At 38.9% G+C, this 23,748-nt stretch overlaps 1 protein-coding gene across 1 annotated transcript in view; it reads right to left on the bottom strand.

The window, feature by feature from the left end:
* SNAP91 (synaptosome associated protein 91) overlaps positions 1-23,748 on the bottom strand; it is a gene marked incomplete at its 5' end in the record, with an annotated part of 156,810 nt that overhangs the window by 58,853 nt on the left and 74,209 nt on the right. Inside the window, 4 exons of the mRNA XM_082855931.1 lie at positions 1,796-1,911; positions 4,357-4,466; positions 16,843-16,870; positions 22,466-22,536. Of these exons, the coding sequence (XP_082712057.1) occupies positions 1,796-1,911; positions 4,357-4,466; positions 16,843-16,870; positions 22,466-22,536 (325 nt within the window). The remainder of the gene's footprint in view (positions 1-1,795; positions 1,912-4,356; positions 4,467-16,842; positions 16,871-22,465; positions 22,537-23,748) is intronic.

Here is a 23,748-nt window from a genome sequence, read left to right as displayed (position 1 = left end):
TTCCTGTTTTTAAACACTGGTTTTGGCAGGCCTTCTCCTGTCAGGTCCCTGGGCTGATGATACTGACTCTGGGATTGCAGTTGAGTGGGGTTGGGGCTGGGTCATGTGGCTGCTTCTGGGTCTGGTGTAGTGTCCATGTTACTGGGCCTGTTACCAGGGGCTTGGGTGGGTATAGATCCTGCCTCCTGGTCCCTGAGCGGACAGGACTGCCTTCACGACCTTGGTTAGTAGGGCTGGAGCTGGGACAAGGGTCCACTACAGGATGTGCAGTTGGGTTCAGAGATGGTGGGCTTGTTACCAGGTACGTGTCTGGGTGTAGCTCCTGCTGGGTCTCCGGCTAGGCCAGACTAGCCCTGGACTGCAGCTAAGTGGGGCTAAATGAAGTGAGAAGGTCGCTTTAAGGTCCACAGTTGGGACCAAGATCTATAGGCCTGCCCATAGGGGCATGGATGAGTGTGTCTCCCACAAGGTCCCTGGGTGGGTAGGACTGAGGGGCTGGAGCCTAGTCACAAGGCTGCTTCAGGATCTGAGGTTGGATTAAGGTCACTGGGCCTGCCTCTGGGGGCACAGACAGATGTGTCTCCTGCTGGATCCCTGGGCAGGCAGGACTGCTCCTGGACCATGACTGAGAGAGGCTGGAGCTGGGTCACAGGCAGTTTCAGGGTCCACAGTTGAGACCAAGGACAGGAGGCCTGTTACCCAAGGCATGGGTGTGTCCACTCCTCCCTGGTCCCTTGGCAGATGTTACTGGTGGCAGGATCATGGCCAAACAGGACTGTAGTGAGTCCACAGGGGCATGGCAGTGTTTCCAGGTCTGTTGCCAGGACCAGCGTTGGCAAGCCTCCCACCTGGGAGTAGGCTTGCCTTCTCAAATCAACTGTTCTTGGTCTTGGGCTCCACTTGGGCTTTGCAACCTTTTACCTGGATCCCAAAGCTCCCACAAAGGCAATTTTTATCTGTGGGTGGCTGCCAAAGTATTGTTCCTATGGGGAGATATGATGGGACACCTCCTGTGTCAGTCCCTCTGTGTTGTTTCCCTCTGTGTTGTTCCTACGAGCCATTTTCAAACTTAAACAATTTTTTATTTTGATAATTTGATGTAGTAGAGTAAGTTATTTAACACCAACTCTGTGAAGTTTTGAGAATTAAGCAGTAATTAACTTAATTTTTATACTGGTATTAAATATGTTTAATTAAAAACATATAAAAGCTTAATTTTTTCCCCCAAGATGCATGAATAAAATGGAAATCGAGCACTTAGGTGTGACTCCTCTTAATTAGTTTAGGACAGATATTTTCTGGCACCAAGAAGAATCTATCCCAGATTTCAACTGCATGAAGTCAAATACAATGTGAATAAAACCAGTTAAGGTCTAAAGGAATCCATGAAGGAGCCCATATCTGGACAAACCAAATTCGAAATGCTGCCTCTGAGTAATCTCCTAAGTTCATGGGAACACCCAACCTTCTAACGCCTGCACCTCTAGGGACCAACTACTAAAAATAATCAGAATCTGAGAACAGCGAAAAAAAAAATACTCCCATTGTTCCAGCTTTTAAACTTAAAAAACGGTATGATTACTTGAATATTTTAACTGTATTATGGGTACTTTTTCTGTCTTTGTCTCGCTGTCTCAATATATATTTCAATCAATCAATCAATCAATGCCATTCTTAACATTTTCTCCCCGAGTTTCTAGCACCATTTTGGATAATCAGAAGGTAAGCATAACAATTACAGCCTGAATAAAAACAACTAAATAGAAAAATGGCACGGTTGCCTGGTTTCACTCACCCCCCCACGCAGTGGCGCCTCCTGAAGGTGGTGGTGGTGCTGGTGTCGCGGCTGCTGCCGCCCCTGCAGAGAAGTCTGGCTGCAGGTCCAGGAGATCACTAGATGGTTTAGAAGCGCTGAAAGGAAAATATGATTTTAAAATCAGATTTTGCAATTTTAAAATGTAAAGATGCTTTTTAAATAAAGGCTTATGCAGAAAACATCACAGATTTTGGCTATTTTAAATTCAGTAAGAGAATAATATTTTGTAAAGTACAGCAGTAAAGCATATGTTCCTCTATGCTGAGAGTTGGCAAACAACTTTTGTAAAGGGCCAGATACTAAAAATTTTAGGTTTGCGAGCCAGACAGTCTCTATCGCTATTCGACTCTGCCAGTGCAGAGTGAAATAAGACACAGGCAGTACGTAAGCAAATGAACATGCTTTTGTTCCAATAAAAATTTATTTACAGGAAAAGACAGTGGGCTAGATTTGATCTATGGGCCATTGTTTGCCAACTCTTGCAAAGTTAAATTATACCTCAAGCAATGGGTCACTCAGCAAATCACAGAGCAGAAATTAAAAGGGAAAATCTAAATGCCTCAAAATAAGGGGGAATTTTAAACATGTTATGTCCACTGGGTAGCATCTGAAATGCTGGTTATGAGGGCTGTGACAAAAGGAAACGTACTCCAAATAATAAAGGTAAGAGAATTATTGGTAATTTTTTTCCTTTTCTCTATTTTCTAAAGTTTTTTTGTATGCTTTTTTTTGTAGTATGGTAAATAATTCTTAACTTGAAAAGAATTTATAAACCAAAGAATACTAAAATGAATAATCACTATTGTACCTTTTTTCTAAGTTAAACTACAACACATCAAGTTTGCCTATAAGAGACCTCACCTAAAAATAATTCCGTATTTTTCACTCTTATTCAACTGGGGCTGTGCTTTTCAAAGCTCCTCCATCTAAAGAAGTTCCAAGGAGGAGCCTAGAGCGTTGTTACTCAAAGTGTAGTTTCCAAACTAGCAGCATCCTGGGACCTTGTTAGAAATGCAAAATCCCAGGCTTAACCATTATCTACTACATCAGTCTTCATTTTACTACAACCCCAGGGGTTTCACTGTACAGTCAGGTTTAAGGAGCACTGGCTTAAAGGCTGCCAGACCAGGTACTAAGCCATCAGGGTCCCAGGTTCCCCACCCCTCCTCATAAATAGCCATTCCATCTTTATCTTTTTTACGTATTAGATTTCCGAGCAATATTTTTTGGAAAAAAGGATTCTGCTGCTTAAAAAAAAAAAGTTTCAAGACCCCTGAAACTTGCCTAGTTTTGATGTCTATTTCATAAATACGACTGGTCTAAGAGCCAGAACAGGGAAACATTTTATTATTAAGACTGGAATCAAAGCTTTTATAAGAAGCAATCTATCTTAGTATAGAGGCAGAAAGGACTTGGCTTTACCAAGCCTGTGATTATGAAAGCAGAATTAAGCAAGTAGAGGGTAACATGCGTAGTTAACATGCACACACTATGGGGCTTTATTGCTCAGTTCAAAATTCACGTCTCCAAATACAGGGCATTCATAATCAGAGTCACAGATACTACAAGATGGGACTAGAATGCTCTCCAGGCTAAAGAACCAAACAAAGAGTTGACCTAAATTATTATCTGAGGAAGCCTCTCTGAGTTGGGGCTTCATTTCAGGTGGCCCAGAGATTTTACAGAAAGCACAGTCATCCCTCCCCTTTCTCACTACTGTTCTGACCTTTAGGCACTACGAAAGCAATAAGGGGGCTTCCCTGGTGGTGCAGTAGATAAGACTCCACGCTCCTAATACAGGGGGCCCAGATTTGATTCCTGGTCAGGGAACTAGATCCCATATGCATGCCGCAACTAAGAGTTCACATGCCACAACTAAGCAGCCCTGGAGCTGCAATTAAGCATTCCTGGAGCCGCAACTAAGGAGCCCATGAGCCACAACTAAGGAGCCCATGAGCCACAACTAAGGAGCCCATGAGCCACAACTAAGGAGCCTGCCTGCTGCAACTAAGACCTGGTGCAACCAAAAAATAAATAAATATTTTAAAAAAGCAATTAGGCACATCCTGACGGTTTCTTCCTACCACCAGAGTTTGAGTTCCTCATATACACCAGCTAATTGGCCTGCAACTACAAGCATTTCATTTCACTTCACTTCCTTTCATCTCATTTCTTAGCACTTTAAGACACCCTTTAAATTTCACACAAGAAGAAACTAATTTCAGAAAACAATGTCCATATCATCCATTTCAGAAGAACCTGAAGCGTGTGCATCTTTCTTCCACTTCCTTTGCCAAATGTGTGGGCACCAAGGTGATTTCCACAGCTTACGTCTTTCTTACACTTTGAGAGGTACAAGCCTAAGTAACTGTATGAAGTATAGAAGAACTTAGTCTATGTACCTGAAAATAACCCCAAATATCACACATTTACTAGGACTACATCTCATTTTGTGAAGTCACTGGGTTTGGTACACAAAAATAAAATGAAAACCTGATCATAATATTAATAAACGGTTCGTTGCATTCTCATGAACTAACCTGACTGGTACAGCCGCAGATGCAGTTGCAAACAAATCAACTGGAGGGGATGTGTCAATAGTTTTAGCTGGTGTAGAATTAGGCGACGTAACAGTTGTGGCTGGAGAAGACTGAAAGGGAAGATGCAAAGCACACTCTGGTCAGATTTGTATCTACAGGACACAAGGCAAGAGGACCTCCAATTTTCAGACCCATGCCATTCCCAGCAATTTTCTGGTTGCTCCTCGTGAGAGAAAAAACTCAAGAAAATTTGAAATTGAGAACTGTAATAAATAATCAATACTGGACAAAACATGTTTCAAATTTTAAAAGTTATATGTAATTTACATAAAATTATGAAAAAAAATAATTGGTCTAACGTTGCAATGACTTCTATGCATGTATTTACAGTTAAAGCCAAACAATAAATTAGGAGTTTGGGATTAACAGATACACACTACTATATATAAAATAGATAAACAACAAGGTCCTACTGTATAGCACAGGGAACTTTATTCAGTAACTTGAAATAACTTATAATGGAAAACAATGTGAAAAAGAATACACACACACACATACATACACATATACATATATATAAGGGGTGAATCACTTTGCTGAGCATCAGAAACTATCACAGCATTATAAATCAACTACACTTCAATAAAAAAATAAAATAAAATAAAAGCCAAACCTACTTTCTAAACATTAAATTAGTGGGAAAGATCTTGCTAGCTGCCAAAAATGGAAAAAAAAATTAATGGTAATGACTTCTGTGAAACCAAGGTCATTGTTTTCTTTTCTGCATCCTAAACAGATTTCATGTAAAGTCTTCTCAGATGCCTTTAAAATCTAGAAATGTAACTGACAAAATAGTTCACAGATGGCAGAGAACAATTCCCAAACAAGATTCAAGTCACTGACAGCTTGAGGATAGCCCATCACTAATATGAAACAGATAAAACTAAAGAAGTGAAATAAAACCTAACATTTATTGTCCTGGGCTGGTTTAGGAAGAGGACTTAATAGTCAGCTAATATATCAAAAAAAATGTTTGTTTAGTAACTATCCTAACTCTATTTGGTATATTTAATTTGCTTGTATTCACAAGAGAAAGATTAACAGCAGTCTCAAACCAGTCCACCAATACTTAGTTCTGTAAGTGGAAAGGAGACCTAACAGCAAGCAAAATGCACAGAGCCCAAGGTCAAGCAAGGACCATCAGACACTGCTGTAACAGGACATCTAATGTCAAGTAGACCAAACTGAGAGGAAGTTTGAAAAAGAACAATTTAAGAAAAAGGACTGAGGACATAAGAAATGTATAGGAGTTTCCAGACTTAGATAGTATCTGTTTAATAGCTGTTTGTCCAAGAATATAACTAATCAAGAAGTCAAAACCCAAAGATACACAAGTGCCAAGCGCTCAGCACTTCAAGAAAGACAAACCCATGAGCAGTATGGATGCTGTTGCTCAGAAAGGGTGAACTCAAGCTTTGCTCTTCACCCAAAATTTAAAATTTCCAAATGGAATGTGAAAGATTATCAAGGGGATAGAAAGGACTAACATTAATTTGCATGTCATCCATTGTGGACACTGACAACTCTGAAATAAAATAGTGGCTTTTTTTTTTAAAACGAATATATGTGGGCTTCCCTTGTGGCGCAGCGCTTAAGAATCCGCCTGCCAATGCAGGGGACATGGGTTCAAGCCCTGGTCCAGGAAGATCCTACATGTCGCGGAGCAACTAGGCTGGTTCGCCACAAATACTGAGCCTGCGCTCTAGACCCCACGAGCCACAACTACTGAAGCCCGTGTGCCTAGAGCCCGTGCTCGGCAACAAGAGAAGCCACCGCAATGAGAAGCCTGCTCACCTCTACGAAGAGTAGCCCCTGCTTGCCGCAGCTAGAGAAAGCCCACGCACAGCAACGAAGACCCAACACAGCCAAAAATAAAATAAATTTATAAAAATAAACCAATACATGTAAATACCTTAGAAAGTGATGTTTATGAAACACCAGGGAGAACATAATGACAGCAATGAATCTACCAATATAAATGCAGAAATGAAGGTCTTCAAAGGCTCATTAAAAACTGCCTTGTAAATAATAAGTTCTGAAGAGATGCGGGAGGTATGAAAACAGAACCAAAATAATCCTGTTACTACAAGAAGAAAAGATGAAAATTCAATTTGGCCAAACTGCAGAAACAGACCATCCCAAAGGATTCCAGAATTTTACTACACTCTACTCAGTATTCGTATGGTGAAATTTTTCCACAGACATAATGATTTTATTCATTTTTCTTTTAATAGATCTTTATTGGAATGAAATTGCTTCACCATACTGTGTTAGTTTCAGTTGCACGACAAAGCAAATCGGCCATATGCATACACATGTCCCCATGTCCCCTCCCTCTTGAGTCTCCCTCCACCCTCCCTATCCCACCCCCTAGGTCACCACAAAGCACCAAGCCGATCTCCCTGTGTTATGCTGCTGTTTCCCACCAGCCAACTATTTTACATTTGGTAGTGTATATATGTCGATGGTACTCTCACTTCGCCCCAGCTTCGCCCTCCCACCCCACATCCTCAAGTCCATTCTCTACGTCTACCTCTTTATTCCTGCCCTGCAACTAGGTTCATCAGTACCATATGTATTTTTTTAGATTCCATATATATGCGTTAGCGTATCGTATTTTTCTCTTTCTGACTTACTTCACTCTGTATGACAGACTCTAGGTCCATCCACCTCACTACAAATAACTCAATTTCATTTCTTTTTCTGGCTGAGTAATATTCCATTGCATATACATGCCACATCTTCTTTATCCATTCATCTCTCGATGGACATTAGGTTGGTTCCATTTCCTGGCTATTGTAAACAGTGCTGCAGTGAACATTGTGGTACATTATCTCTTTTTGAATTATGGTTTTCTCAGGGTATATGCCCAGTACTGGGATTGCTGGGTCGTATGGCAGTTCTATTTTCAGTTTTTTAAGGAACCTCCACAATGTTTTCCATAATGGTTGGATCAACTGACATTCCCACCAACAGTGCAGGAGGGTTCCCTTTTCACTACACCCTTTCCAGCATTTATTGTTTCTAGATTTTTGGAAAATGGCCATTCTGATCAGCATGAGGTGATACCTCATTGTAGTTGTGATTTGCATTTTTCTAATAATTCGTGATGCTGAGCATCTTTCCATGTGTCTCTTGGCCAACTGTATGTTTTCCTTGGTGAAATGTCTATTTAGGTCTTCAACCCATTTTTTTTTAACATCTTTATTGGAGTATAATTGCTTTATAATGGTGTGTTAGTAGTTTCTTCTTTATAACAAAGTAAATCAGTTACACATATATCTCCATATCTCTTCCCTCTTGTGTCTCCCTCCCTCCCACCCTCCCAATCCCACCCCTCTAGGTGGTCACAAAGCACCGAGCTGATCTGCCTGTGCTATGCGGCTGCTTCCCACTAGCTATCGATTTTATATTTGGTACTGTATATACGTCTTTGCCACTCTCTCACTTTGTCCCAACTTACCTTTCCCCCTCCCCGTGTACTCAAGTCCATTCTCTAGTAGGTCTGCATCTTTATTCCTGTCTTGTCCCTAGGTTCTTCATGACCTTTTTTTTTTTTTAGATCCCATATATATGTGTTAGCTTAAGATATTTGTTTTTCTCTTTCTGACTTACTTCACTCTGTATGACAGGCTCTAGGTCCATCCACCTCACTACAAATAACTCAATTTCATTTCTTTTTATGGCTGAGTAATATTCCATTGTATATATGTGCCATGTCTTCTTTATCCATTCATCTGTTGATGGACACTTAGGTTGCTTCCATGTCCTGGCTACTGTAAACAGTGCTGCAATGAACATTGTGGTACATGACTCTTTTTGAATTATGGTTTTCTCAGGGTATATGCCCAGTAGGGGGATTGCTGGGTCATATGGTAGTTGTATGTTTAGTTTCTTAAGGAACCTGCATACTGTTCTCCATAGCGGCTGTATCAACTTACATTCCCACCAACAGTGCAAGAGGGTTCCCTTTTCTCCACACCCTCTCCAGCATTTACTGTTTTTAGATTTTTTGATGATGGCCATTCTGACTGGTGTGAGATGATATCACATTGTAGTTTTGATTTGCACTTCTCTGATTAATGATGTTGAGCATTCTTTCATGTGTTTGTTGGCAGTCTGTATATCTTCTTTGGAGAAATGTCTATTTAGGTCTTCCACCCATTTTTGGATTGGGTTGTTTGTTTTTTTGATATTGAGCTGCATGAGCTGCTTGTATATTTTGGAGATTAATCCTTTGTCAGTTGGTTCATTTGCAAATATTTTCTCTCATTCTGAGGGTTGTCTTTTGGTCTTGTTTATGGTTTCATTTGCTGTGCAAAAGCTTTGAAGTTTCATTAGGTCCCATTTGTTTATTTTTGTTTTTATTTCCATTTCTCTAGGAGGTGGGTCAAAAAGGATCTTGCTGTGATTTATGTCAGTGTTCTGCCTATGTTCTCCTCTAAGAGTTTGATAGTGTCTGGACTTATGTTTAGGTCTTTAATCCATTTTGAGTTTATTTTTGTGTATGGTGTTAGGGAGTGTTCTAATTTCATTCTTTTACATGTAGCTGTCCAGTTTTCCCAGCACCACTTATTGAAGGGGCTGTCTTTTCTCCACTGTATATTCTTGCCTCCTTTATCAAAGATAAGGTGATCATATATGCGTGGGTTTATCTCTGGGCTTTCTAACCTGTTCCATTGAGCTATATTTCTGTTTTTGTGCCAGTACCATACTGTCTTGATTACTGTAGCTTTGTAGTATAGTCTGAAGTCAGGGAGCCTGATTCCTCCAGCTCTGCTTTTCGTTCTCAAGATTGCTTTGGCTATTCGGGGTCCTTTGTGTTTCCATACAAATTGTGAAATTTTTTGTTCTACTTCTGTGAAAAATGCCAGTGGTAGTTTGATAGGGATTGCACTGAATCTGTAGATTGCTTTAGGTAGTATAGTCATTTTCACAATGTTGATTCTTCCAATTCAAGAACACGGTATATCTCTCCATCTATTTGTAGCATCTTTAATTTCTTTCATCAGTGTCTTATAATTTTCTGCATACAGGTCTTTTGCCTCCTTATGTAGGTTTATTCCTAGGTGTTTTATTCTTTTTGTTGCAATGGTAAATGGGAGTGTTTCCTTAATTTCACTTTCAGATTTTTCTTCATTAGTGTATAGGAATGCAAGAGATTTCTGCACATTAATTTTGTATCCTGCTACTTTTATCAAATTCATTGATTAGCTCTAGTAGTTTTCTGGTAGCTTCTTTAGGATTCTCTCTGTATAGTATCGTGTCATCTGCAAACAGTGACAGCTTTACTTCTTCTTTTCCAATTTGATTCCTTTTATTTCTTTTTCTTCTCTGACTGCTGTGGCTAAAACTTGCAAAACTATATTGAATAATAGTGGTGAGAGTGGGCAACCCTGTCTTGTTCCTGATCTTAGTGGAAATGGTTTCAGTTTTTCACCACTGAGGACGATGTTGGCTGTGGGTTTGTCATATATGGCCTTTATTATGTTGAGGTAAGTTCCCTCTATGCCTACTTTCTGGAGAGTTTTTATCATAAATGGGTGTTGAATTTTGTTGAAAGCTGTCTCTGCATCTATTGAGATGATCATATGGTTTTTCTCCTTCAATTTGTTAATATGGTGTATCACATTGATTGATTTGCATATATTGAAGAATCCTTGCATTCCTGGGATAAACCCCACTTGATCATGGTGCACTTCCACCCATTTTTTTAACTTGTTTTTTTGATATTGAGCTCCATGCACTATTTGTATATTTTGGAGATTAATCCTTTGTCTGTTGTTTCACTTACAAATATTTTCTCCCATTCTAAGGGTTGTCTTTTTGTCTTGTTTATGGTTTCCTTTGCTATGCAAAAGCTTTTAAGTTTAATTAAGTCCCATTTGTTTATTTTTGTTTTTACTTCTGTTCCTCTAGGAGGTGGGTCAAAAAAGATCTTGCTGTGGTTTATCTCAAAGAACGTTTTTCCTATGTTTTCCTCTAAGAGTTTTATAGTGTCTGGTCTTACATTTAAGTCTTTAATCCATTTGGAGTTTATTTTTGTGTACGGTGTTAGGGAGTGTTCTAATTTCATTCTTTTACGTGTAGCTCTCCAGTTTTCCGAGCACCACTTATTGAAGAGACTGTCTTTTCTCCGTTGTATATCCTTGACTCCTTTGTCATAGATTAGTTGACTACAGGTGTGTGGATTTATCTCTGGGCATTCTATCCTGTACCATTGATCTATATTTCTGTTTTTGTGCCAGTACCATACTGTCTTGATTACTGTATCTCTGTGGTATAGTTTGAAGTTGGGGAGCCTTATTCCTCCAACTCGCTCTTTCTTTCTCAATATTACTTTAGCTATTCCGGGTCTTTTGTGTTTCCATACGAATTGTAAAATTTTCTGTTCTAATTCTGTGAGGAATGCTATGGTTGTTTGCTAGGGACTGCACTGAATCTGTAGATTGCTTTTGGTAGTACAGTCATTTTCACAATATTGATTCTTCCAATCCACGGACATAGTATATTTCTCCATCTGTTTATGTCATCTTTGATTTCTTTCATCAGTGTTTTGTAGTTTTCTGAGTACAAGTCTTTCACATCTGTAGGCAGGTTTATTCCTAGGTATTTTATTCTTTTTGTTGCAATGGTAAATGGGAGTGTTTCCTTAATTTCTCTTTCTGATTTTTCATTGGTGGTGTATAGGAATGCCAGACATTTCTGTGCATTAACTTTGTATCCTGCAACCTTACCAAATTCACTTATTTGTTCTAGTAGTTTTCTGGTGGCATCTTTAGGATTTTCTATGTATAGTATCATGCCACTGGCAAACAGTGACAGTTTTACTTCTTCTTTTCTGATTTGGATTCCTTTTATTTCTTTTTCTTCTGATTGCTGTGGCTAGGACTTCCAAAATTATGTTGAATAAAGCGGCGAGAGTGGACATCCTTGTCTTGTTCCTGATCTTAGAGGAAATGCTTTCAGTTTTTCACCATGGAGTATGATGCTTGCTGTGGGTTTGTCATATATGGCCTTTATAATGTTGAGGTAGGTTCCTTCTATGCCCAATTTCTGGAGAGTTTTTTTTTTTTATCATAAATGGGTGTTGAATTTTGTCAAAAGCTTCTTCTGCATCTATTGATATGATCATATGGTTTTTATTCCTTAATTTGTTAGTGTGGTGTTTCACATTGATTGATTTACATATATTGAAGAATGCTTGCATCCCTGGGATAAATCTCACTTGATCATGGTGTATGATCCTTTTAATGTGCTGTTGGATTCCACTTGCTAGTATTTTGTTCAGGATTTTTGCATCTGTGTGCATCAGTGATATTGGTCTATAATTTTCTTATTTTGAGATCTCTTCTGGTTTTGCTATCAGCATGATGGTGGCTACATAGAATCCATTTGGGAGTATTTCTCCCTCTGCAATTTTTTGCAAGAGTCTGAGAAGGATGGGTGTTAGCTCTTCTCTAAATGTTTGCTAGAATTCACCTGTGGAGCCATCTGGTCCCGCACTTTTGTTTGTTGGAAGATTTTTAATTACCATTTCAATTTCATTACTTGTGATAGATCTATTTATATTTTCGAATTCTTCCTGGTTCAGTCTTGGAAAATTTTACCTTTCCAAGAATTTTTCCATTTCTCTGTGGTTGTCCATTTTATTGGCATATAGTTGTTTGTAGTAGTCTCTTATAATCCTTTGTATTTCTGCAGTGTCAGTTGTGATTTTTCCTTTTTCATTTCTGATTTTATTGATTTGCATCCTCTCCCTTTTTTTCTTGATGAGTCTGGCTAAGGGTTTACCAATTTTGTTTATCTTCTCAAAGAACCAGTTTTTAGTTTTACTGACCTTTGTTACTGTTTTGTTTCTATTTCATTTATTTCTGCTCTGATCTTTATGATTTCTTTCCTTCTACTGACTTTGGGTTTTCTTTGTTCTTCTTTCTCTAGTTGTTTTAAGTGTAGGGTTAGATTGTTCATTTGAGATGTTTCTTGTTTCTGGAGTTGAGATTGAATTGCTATAAACTTCCCTCTTAGAACTGCTTTTGTTGTGCCCCATAGGTTTTGGGCCTTTGTGTTTTCGTTGTCATTTGTTTCTATGTATATTTTAATTTCTTCTTTGATTTCTTCAGTGATCTCTTGGTTATTTAGTAGCACATTATTTATCCTCCATGTATTCGTGTTTTTTATAGTTTTTTTCCTGTAACTGATTTCCAATCTCAAGCAGTGTGGTCAGCAAAGATGCCTGATATGATTTCAATTTTCTTAAATTTTCCAAGGCTTGATTTGTGACCCAAGATGTGATCTATCCTGCAGAATGTTCCATGTGCACTTGAGAAGAAAGTGTATTCTGCCACTTTTGGGTGGAATGTTCTATAAATATCAATTAGATCTGGTCTATTGTGCCATTTAAAGCTGTATTTCTTTATTTATTTTCTGTTTGGATGATTTGTCCATTGTTATAAGTGGGGTGTTAAAGTCCCCTACTATCATGTGTTACTGTCGATTTCTCCTTTCATGGTTGTTAGCATTTGCCTTATGTACTGAGGTGTTCCTTTGTTGGGTGCATAAACATTTATAATTGTTACATCTTCTCTTGGATTGATCCTTTGATCATTATATAGTGTCCATCCTTATCTCTTGTAGCAGTCTTTATTTTAAAGTCTATTTTATCTGATATGAGTATTGTCAGTCCAGTTTTCTTTTGATTTCCATTGCATGGAATATCTTTTTCCATCCCTTCACATTCAGTCTGTATGTGTCCCTAGGTCTGAAGTGGGTCTCCTGTTGACAGCATATATATGGGTCTTGTTTCTCTATCCATTTAGCCAGTCTGTGTCTTTTGGTTGGGGCATTTAATCCATTTACATTCAGGGTCATTATTGATATGTATATTCCTATTACCATTTTCTTAGTTGTTTTGGGTTTGTTTTTGTGCGTCTTTTCCTTCTCTTGTGTTTCCCGCTTAGAGAAGTTTCTTTAGCATTTGTTGTAAAGCTGGTTTGTTGGTGCTGAATTCTCTTAGCTTTTACTTGTCTGAAAAGCTTTTGACTTCTCCACTGAATGTGAAGGAGACCCTTGCTGGGTAGAGTAATCTTGGTTATAGGTTTTTCTCTTTCATCACTTTAAGTATATCCTGCCACTCCCTTCTGGCCTGCAGAGTTTCTGTTGAAAAATCAGCTGATACCCTTATGGGGATTCCTTTGTATTTTATTTTCGTTTTTCACTTTCTGCTTTTAATATTTTTTCTTTGAATTTAATTTTTTTTAGTTTGATTAATGTGTCTTGGTGTGTTTTTTCTAGGGTTTATCCTGTATGGGACTCTCTGTGCTTCCTGGACTTGGGTGACTATTTCCTTTCTCATGTTAGGGAAGTTTTCAACTATAATCTCTTCAAATATTTTCTCAGACCCTTTCTTTTTCTCTTCTTGTTCTGGGACCCCTATAATTCGAATGTTGGTGTGTTTAGTGTTGTCTGAGAGGTCTTCAATTCTTTTCATTCTTTTTTCTTTATGCTGCTCCTTGGCAGTTATTTCCACCATTTTGTCTTCCAGCTCACTTATTCATTCTTCTGCCTCAGTTATTCTGTTATTGATTCCTTCTAGTGTATTTTTCATTTCAGCTATTGTGTTGTTCATCTCTGTTTGTTCTTTAGTTCTTCTAGATCTTTGTTAAAACATTTCTTGTATTTTCTCAATCCATGCCTCCATTCTATTTTCAAGATTCTGGATCATCTTTACTATCATTACTCTGAATTCTTTTTCAGGTAGATTGCCTATTTCCTTTTCATTTATTTGGTCTTGTAGGTTTTTACCTTGCTCCTTCATCTGTGACATAGTTTTTTGCCTTTTTTTTTTTTTTTATGAGTGGGATTGTGTTACTGTCTTACTGGTTGTTTGGTCTGAGGCTTCCAACACTGGAATTTGTAGGCTGCTGGGCAGAGCTGCTTCTTGGTGGTGAGGTAAGGAACTCCATGAGACCTCACTGCAATGAATATTCCCTGGGGTCTGAGGTTCTCTGTTAGTCCTGTAGTTCGGACTCGGAGCTCCCACTGCAGGAACTTCGGCCCAACCCCAGGCTCATGAACCAATATTCCACAAGCCACGTGGGGTGGCAAAAAAACCCAAAAAAACAAAAAAACCCGAATAACAAAGTAAAAAATAAAATTAGACTAGGAAACTAACAGATACGTTAGAGAGAATATAAAAATAAAATATAGATGAATCAACCGGAAGGTACATCAGTACCACAATAGTAAAAAAGAGGAGGAGGGAAAAGAAAACAAAAAATGGGGGGAAAGGTCTTGGCTGTGGAGGGCAGGGAGTAAGCAAGGGTGAGGTTTGGACAATGGGTGGGGCCAATGCTCAGGACCCACAGGGCTGGAAAAGGCCCTGGGGACAGTAGGGGGTGGGGCTTAGGCTCAAGGAACAGAAGGGGCCCAGGCGTGCCCCCCACCCCTGGTCTCAGAGGGCGGGAGACCTTACCTGGGAGCCCAGCAGGCTTCCTGGGTTCAAGGGGGTGGGGCAAACGCCCTCCCCTCCTCTCTTGCTACTCCCAGAGGGCCACCGCCCCACCACCTCCTGCCTCTCCTGATCTCCCCGGCCTCCCTCCTATGCCCCAAGGACCAATGTGGCTGGCAGGGAGGGGTGGGTCTTGGTGGGGAGGGGACAGGCCTGGGAGCTCAGCAGGCTCCCCATGCCCGAGTGGGTGGGGCAATCACCCTCTGCTCCTCTCCTGCTCCTCCCACAGGGCCCCCCCCACCTGCTTTTCCTAATCTCCCTGGCCTCCCTCCTATGCTCCCAGAACCCACGTCGCCTAGAGGGGGCTTTGGATTGTAGGGGACCAGCCTGGGAGGTCAGAGGCTCCCACGGCCCCAGTAGGCAGGGCAATCGCCCTCTGCTCCTCTCCCGCTCCTCCTGGATGGCCCCTCCTGCCTGCCTCTCCTGATCTCCCCGGCCTCAGGGGCACTGATCTTGTCTGGCATCCACTTCTCCTCCCCACTCGGTCCCCCTATGTCCTACCGGTTCACTTTGGGGTTCCTCCAATCTCCTTGGGCATCAGAGTCCCCCACCAGCGGCCAGCAGGCTCCCTAGTTGTGGGGAGACGCTAACTCTGCATCTTCCCACACCGTCATCTTCTCCCATGTGACATAATGATTTTAAACCTGGCTCTGTAGCAGAATCACCAGGGAGCTTAGGTTGTTTGTTTCTTTGTTTGTTTGATTGTTGGAGCTCCCTGAGGGTCTCTTGGGCAGCTGGCCAGGTATTGACACAGTAAAGGGTGTCTGGGGTACCCTGTGCAGTCATAATGCCAACTTTTTTGTCTGTAATAACAGCAGTTATGTAACAGAAATTTGGCAAAGAGGAAAGAGCACATTTATCACATTTTTGCAATGAAAAGGGCAATGTGAAAAATACAATGGCAAATGTGAACTACTGACCTATAGAAGTAAATACTCTTGTCACTAACAACCCTAATCCTGTCCTTCAGGATGCTAAAGGAGAGACGGAGGTGAAGGAGTTGTGACAGTTATTACGGTAGACTGTCTAAAAGGTATGCTTGTGAGGATACCCAATGACAATTGGTTTCTCTACCATCAAAACAGGCACAATGTTATGTGCCTTATTTATCTCACAGGGCTGTGATTCAGAGTACGAGAAAGTGCTTTGTAACTAGTAAGACGTTAACACTGACACATTTGTTTTCAGTTGTAATATAAATGTATGAAAATTTCGTCTACTTAAAGAAAAATTTAGTCCAGATAGAGGGCAAAGTACACATTGCTATATGACTAAGAAACTAATATAAAGGGGAATACATAAAAACTTACCTTTCCTCAAGAAATTAAAAATAAAACTACCATATGACTCAGCAATTCCACTTCCGGGTATAGACCCAAAAGAACTGCAAACAGGGACTTGAACAGATACTTGTACACCATGTTCACAGGAGCATTATTTACAAGAGCCAAAAGGCGGAAGTGACCCAAGTGATCATTAATGGATGGATGGATGGATGAACAAAATGTGGTACACACATAGAATGGAATAGCATTCAGACTTAAAAAGAAAGGAAATTTCTGACATATGCTACAAAATGGATGAACGTTGAAGATTCTATGCTAAGTAAAATACGCCAGTCACGAAAGGACAGATACTGAAGGACAGTTCCACTTATTTGAGGGACCTAGAGTAATCAAATTCACAGAGACAGAAAGTAGAATGGTGCCTGCCAGGAGCTGGGGGTGAGAGTGGTCAGAGAGGGGGACGGGGAGTTAGTGTTTAAAGGGTACAGAGTTTCAGCTGGGGAAGATGACAAATGTTCTCCAACCAGATGACAGCGATGGCTACCCAACAATGTGAATGTACTTAATGCCACTGAACTGTACAATCAAAAGTCGTTAAAATGGTCAAAACAAAACAAAAAACAAACTTACCTTACTTAATGGAGAGGGAGCACCAGATCTAAAAGGCAACCAAAAAGAATTAAAATTGGATATACATGAATACATTTGTAGAAGCACTTAAGTTTGATGGTTGGTCAAGCATTAACTTGTTTATATACAGACTTTTTTAGTAATGGATAAACTATTTTTAAAATATATTTTATCTTTTACTCAATTACAACATCTGCTTCCAATGTCTCCCATCCACTTAATTTCTAGTATTAGAAATTCTTAAATTCAAAATCTTTTTTTGCTATCTCTAGCAACTCAATTAATTATTCGAATTGATCTTTATTGCCTACGTCCATCAAAAATAAACTGTTCAAATTGGAGTTTTAAAAAAATTGCCAAGACTTGGGAAAAATAATGCTTTCCAGAATTTTTAAAAGATCGTCCAGTTTATTATTTTTACAAGTTAGAAAACCCATTAAGGTTAAAGCACATTGTGATTCACTTAGTCATAACTGTGATACATAAAAGGAGCACTAGAATTAAAAAAAAGATCCCTACAAGCCCTGTGCCTGATGTGTGTCTCAGCTTCCATACTGAGCTGAGACACACTGTGCATACTCCACACTGTGCGTACTCCTAGAGATTGTCTAGGTTTTCTCATGGCTGTAATGAAAACTATCTATGAGAAATATTCCCATTATCCTGTGAGAACTTGGGAGCTGGAAAAAGAAGAGTAACCTCAATGCTTGTGTCTAAGGGAGTGAGGGAAAATCAGGAAGAAATACATTTTTTTTTTTCAGTTAGATTGCTGGTAGCACTGATTATATATATCATTTCTAGAAAAATGCTTCAGAGATGACTGCCTAAACAGCTTAGGTTTTACTAACCTGAGTTGGTGGAAAATAAATTAGTAAGGAGACAAAATGAAGAAAAAAAGACATTTCAGTAAGAAGACTATTGTCAGGGTCTCAGAGAATGGCAGGGATGTCCTTCTACTTATCTACAGGGAAAATATCACACGTGGCAGGAGTAAAATAAAATCAGCAGAGATTTAGTAACTGGAGTTTTGTACAATATCATGAATTTTTATTTTATTGGATATAGCAAAAGAAATTTAACAATATTGTATGCCAGATTAATACCTCTTATGTTCAACTTCATTTGCAAACACAAGCCTGCCATTTCCTGTCTAAATTTAGTTTTCACTTAAAATGAACATGAAAGCAAGGGCTAACAGAGATTTCTGTGATATAAGGAAGACAGATGCATAAGGGTTACACTCGATTAGGTTATGTGTACTTGGGCTGTTATCTTCAGAGTAACACATCCTATGAAGAAAAGGATATATGCTTCCCTATATTGCTCACTAAGGGTCTACTGAAATAAATGGAATCACAGTATTCTCTATATCTCAGAAACTTAGGAACCTAAAAATCTAGTACTGAGGTTGAACATTCCCTAATGAGTTTTTGGTTAATAATTCCTCCACTCCTACCATTTTTTTCTCTTTACAGATGCGGAAAAGGAAGGGAGGTAAGTCTAAATAAAAATTCAAGAAAATAATAGCCTTAACTCTGCAAAGAAAACATAGAAGCCATCTGATGTGGTCAGTTTCTAGGAATGAGTTAATTGAAATTAATATGTTTCTCTCTCAAGAGATTTTCATGAACCAGTTCTTAGTGGTACTGACACAGTGAGCAATATTAATATAGAAAAGAGAACTGAGGATGAACGAGAACTTTCTGAACTGTATTTCCAAACTAATACATAAACGTTTCTAACATATTCTATACTTTGTAGCAAAATAAAGATATAGTAAAAATGACAGAATTTCTCTACCTACTACTAAAGAATATCATGCTCAAACCTAAGTACAAAATATCATAATTGGCGCAAGAATCACTTTGTCAAGTTCTTGCATGAGTGCTATTACTAAATGACACTTGTAGCTACCCCATGGATTCAGCAAAAAAATCTCCTGTCTCCCACTATCATCCCACTTAAAGCACTGTATCTTATTCGTCTGTCTTCTCCACTAGATGCCGAATTTTTTGAAGGAAGCGAACCTATCTCATTGTTTTATATCAGATAAACATATTAACCAAAATAAACTAACCAAACATCTTAAAAATAAATTAACCAAGCATCTTAAAAATTATACTGTATGAAACTAAACTGTCAGGATGTATGACTTCTGTTCCCATGGACCAGATCCAGGTTTTGCCATGATTTCATCAAAAAGGTAGAACCAGAGGTGCTCCCATTGGGGCCACAGCTTTAAAAAGCATCACTCAACACTGATTCAAGTCTGAGGGCTCTGAGGCTCAGAGGTAAATAACTCGCCAAAGTCTCATCATTCTTTAATGGTGGATTTCAGGCTCCAGTCCAAGTCTGTCTGTGCACATTTCACATTCCAGCCCGTCCTGACAAAATCACAGGGGAGCCCAGCACATTTGTTCCTCCCCTACACAACACACAAATTGCTTCTTTTTACCTGTTCCTCAGCTGATTTTCTACCCTACCACTGGCTCTTTGCCCTTTATAAAAGGAAATGCTACAATCTTTTATATATAATGACATTATTTAAAGCCCGATACTTATTTCAATAACTTCAGCTAGAGAAATTTAGTACATGGTGAACCATGTTGGGGAAAAATAAAACACGAATGTAATTTTAGAAGAGAATGAATGACCCACAGATCCTGCAAAATGTTACAAACAAATCCATGGGTTTCTATGATGAACACAGAAAATGCTAAGGTTTACATTTCCCATGTGTTAATGGTAAACTATCAAAAGAAGAAATTTTATTTCTTATTCACAACACTAATCCCTACACAGTTTTTGGTCAAAAATGCTAGCCAGAAAGACAAACAAAACACAGATGTGAAAAACCTATCTCTTCCAAATAATTTTAATTACAATAAACTTGAGTTTCTTGCACCCTCAACACTTAGTAAACCCACATATAAAATAAAATCAATTTCTCTCTTTTGTTCTGTGGAATTACAGAAACAGACAATATACAAAGGCATATCACACAGTATTGCCTAGAATTTCAAAAACGAGTATCGGTGGATATAAGGACTAAATATAAAAGGCCTACGTGTTTTTTAGCAGACATTTGAAAATGCTTCATTTTATGCACTTACTTGACTTAGAGGTTAGAATAGTTTTATACTGCTACCAGAAGACAAAGAAAACCCGTTTAAGTAATTAATTTTCTTAATAGCATTGTCTTTTGGCACTTCTGCCACGTGCCATAGGGAAATCTTTTGTTTACTAAACAAGTGAAAAAGCCTTTGATGTCTAAAATCTAAGAGGGATATCTGAATATACAACTAAGAGAGTCTGTTAGTCTTGATCAAAGAAGACCAAAATAAAACCATTTATGCGAGCCACCTTAGGAGAAAATTTTAAGAGTATAATGAAAAAACACAGATGTGTAAAATGGACAGAAATCAGTTTTCAATGTTCTAAATACCAAATGTGGAATTTTAAGAGTGTTTTTTGCATTTTTAGGAATAACCAAATGCAAAAAATGTCACTCAATATAGTACTCACCCTTCACTTAAGGTCCCAGGTAAGCACAAACATACAAAGAAGAAAATAGTTAACTACTATAGTTCATTTATTTTAAAAATAGGGAATAAGCAAAAGACAAGTTCATAGGTGGTCTCAGCCAATTCAGAAAAGAAATCTGACAAGCATAAAATGATTTTAAAGGAGAGAGGAAAATGACGCTCAGTACAAGGTAATTCAAAACAGAAGATCATTAAGTTCTTATTTTACTCTTCCTAGAAATGTAACCAAGTGTCCACAGCCAAATAATCCAAAAATAGCTGGCAGCAGCCACAAGGGGGCGGCTTTAGAGCTGAAGTTAGGGCTGATGAGATCCACTCTAGAAGGCGGCTTCTCACAGGACTGCAGCCCTGGCAGATTTCAGGAGGGAAGAGGGTGGACCTGTGCAGGGTGCAGGGACCTGAGCGGGGAAGAGGGTGGACAAGCTGACTTGCACCCATGCGCATCCTGCATGGCCCAAGGGAGAGGCTCTAACTCTGGCATATGCATATTTCCTCAGCTAAAGGGATCCATCTGCCACAGGAAGAGGGACATTTCTCAGGTTTCCTGCCTCCTTTGGCTTAAATCCTAGGCCACTCATTTGGCTTCCCAGACACCCTAATACGGGAGGGGTGGGAGGAGGCAGCAATTACTGGAAGCGGGCACCCTCCTTTGTGACTTAATATACTCGCACGCCTTTTCAGTTGACGTCAATCTACACACACAAGTCTGATCGTCCATGGCCACACTGAAGTGGGGACAGACCTTGGACAATGGTACAACCTTGACAGAGCCCCTGAGAGGTCCTGTCATCCATCATTCCAAATAGCTCTGCCATCACAGCCTGAGAGAGCCCTACTCCGTTGTTTACCATCGAAAACTTAAGACATGCAATAATTTTTATACTAACTTGGAAAAGACGACAGAAATCACCCTTAGCTGAACAACAGGCAAAAGAGTGACTCAAGACACGAGTCTAGATTCTGGGAGAATGCCCAGAGAGAAGCAAGCAGAAGGGAGGTGCATTTTGGTAGCTGTATCACAGGTAAAATCCACGATCAGCCTATAGCCCTGCAATGAGCAGTTCACGGGTTGTCTCTACCAATTTCTGCTGTCGATCTAAACAGAATCAACATAAAGCTGGGATCACCAACAAAAACAGATTTCAAGCTGACTCTGTAGAGAGAGCTACATTATGTTTTTAGGTGGAGATAATGAAGTATAAAATAGTCCCTGACCTTAAGAATCAGAAAATCCATTTAAACCACATATCGGGGCAGGGGAGGTGGGGAGGAGAGTCATAAACAGTGTGGTGCATGATTAAGGAAGCCCTCATGAGATGGCCCTCCCCAGTATGTGTAAAATGCACGCACGCAGAGACAAGGAGGGGAGGCACCCAAGATTAGCAGAATTACACTCTGAGCGAGGTACAAAGACGGGAAAGTACCAGGTCTTGTGAACCGACAAGTATGATCCCGGCTGGAGAGAAGACAAAAATGGAACCTGGACATTTTTTTGGCATGCAGTCAGGAAAAATGGTCAAAAATCTAAGTGTCCAAACAGAAAGGTTGAAAGTCTACTAAAATTACACTTATCGCTGCTCAACTGCTACTCTGTCTAGAAAAATAACTGTCAAGTGTCAGCAGCATGTCATGCTGAAGGGTCCACCTGGGGAGAGTCTGAAGTCCAGAAAGCCATTCCTGAAGGCTCTGCTTTTTCACAGTAGGCTCGGAAACATAACAGAGTGTTCAAGGCTGCTTGGGAAATTGGGTTCCCAATGATGACAGTCTCAATTTTTAGCATGAGCAATTCTTTTTCTGAGGATTGTGAGTCCCTTCTGAGGGCAAAATAATAAATAAATCAGCAAGCAAGTCCAGCCAACACAGGTACAACCTACTAGTTTGCTGAATTAGCCTGCAGACAGATTACCTATAATGGGGTCATGATGTCGTAAGTTAATGGGAAGGGTAGGGGTTTCGAGGGAACTCAGGATAATTACAATAAAGCATACCCTAAAACGGTAGTACCGTGATAAATCTCACTGTATAAAGAATGAGTCTAGTATTTTTCATCTTATTTAGAATATACAACTAATGCGTACTTGTTTCCAGGTTTCTTTCCTTCTAATGTATTTAGATGCTGTTCAAGGGTCTCCATAAGACTGCTGGGAGCCTACAATAAGAAAGTAAAAAATAAATGTCTGCATCGCTTTCTTTCAAAATAAATACACTGGAACATCACTGTAACTTTGTATAGTGCAGGTCTGGGCACCCTAATACATATGGGAGATAATTTCATTCCAGGGTCTTTTGGTAATTAGATATTTAAATTCCACAGAATCTCAAACAGGCCCATCATATATATACTTAACTTCACTGCATAACAAACAGTGTTACAGTGTGGTTTCGGTGTAGAAATGACATTGGATAGACTTTTACTAAGATATTACTTAAATGTAGTAAACTCAATTAAATCAAGTTCACCATATGTTTCCATAAGACCACAGTGGAAAAATTAAAGGTATTTGTATCCAAGTCAAAAATATAAGTGCCCAAATACAAACTTACAGAAATATGAAAATACAGTAAAATCTCACTTATCCATATTTGACTGAAATATTAGGGAAAATTACTACTTTATTAAAAAAGAAAGGGTAAGTGAGAGTTGTGGGGGAAAAAAATACAACTTTAATAGTCAACCACAATTAAGATTTTCTTATTATTGAGCTATGTAATTTATATACATAATAAAGTAACTTTAGCAAATATTAATGTTATAACAGACTACTGTGTTTTGGCAAATTTAATATATTTCACCTCTTTTATTAAGAAGTACCTGAATGTTTTTATCATATTTTAGGCAATATAAAGTGATGGCATTTTGCTGTACATTAGGAGAAGAAATAATAGGTTCATATAAATATTCCACCCCATCTATTCCTCAAGCATTAGAAATTTACCTTCACCTTTCTCGAATAATTTTAACCCAAGTTAGACTTTAACAGCAGCATAGGCATTCAAAGACTGGCATAACATTTATAGATACATTTAATTTTGACAATTATTCTTAAAATTAATATAAAATTAATTTTGAGGGATTTTAAAGTAACTATGCTAACTGCTAAAATAGTATAACTCTACATTTTACATTGCACCTATAATGACAAATGAAAATAAAATTCTTATTAAAATTGTTTAGTACATTTAATATTCATTTTCATTTCACTAATAGACTCATATACTGCCTTAACAATAATATTATTACATATATAATTATGCGAGATTGTACATGTAAATTACAAAGTGAGCCACACATAAATTTATAAATATAAATTAGTAAGTGAACAAAAATATTAACTTGATCAAAGTGACGAAGGTAGGGTAG

Source organism: Leucopleurus acutus (genome assembly GCF_964270905.1).
Source record: "Leucopleurus acutus genome assembly, chromosome: 15".
NCBI classification, from domain to species: Eukaryota; Metazoa; Chordata; class Mammalia; order Artiodactyla; family Delphinidae; genus Leucopleurus; species Leucopleurus acutus.
This window is presented reverse-complemented; position numbering and strand designations above follow the sequence as displayed.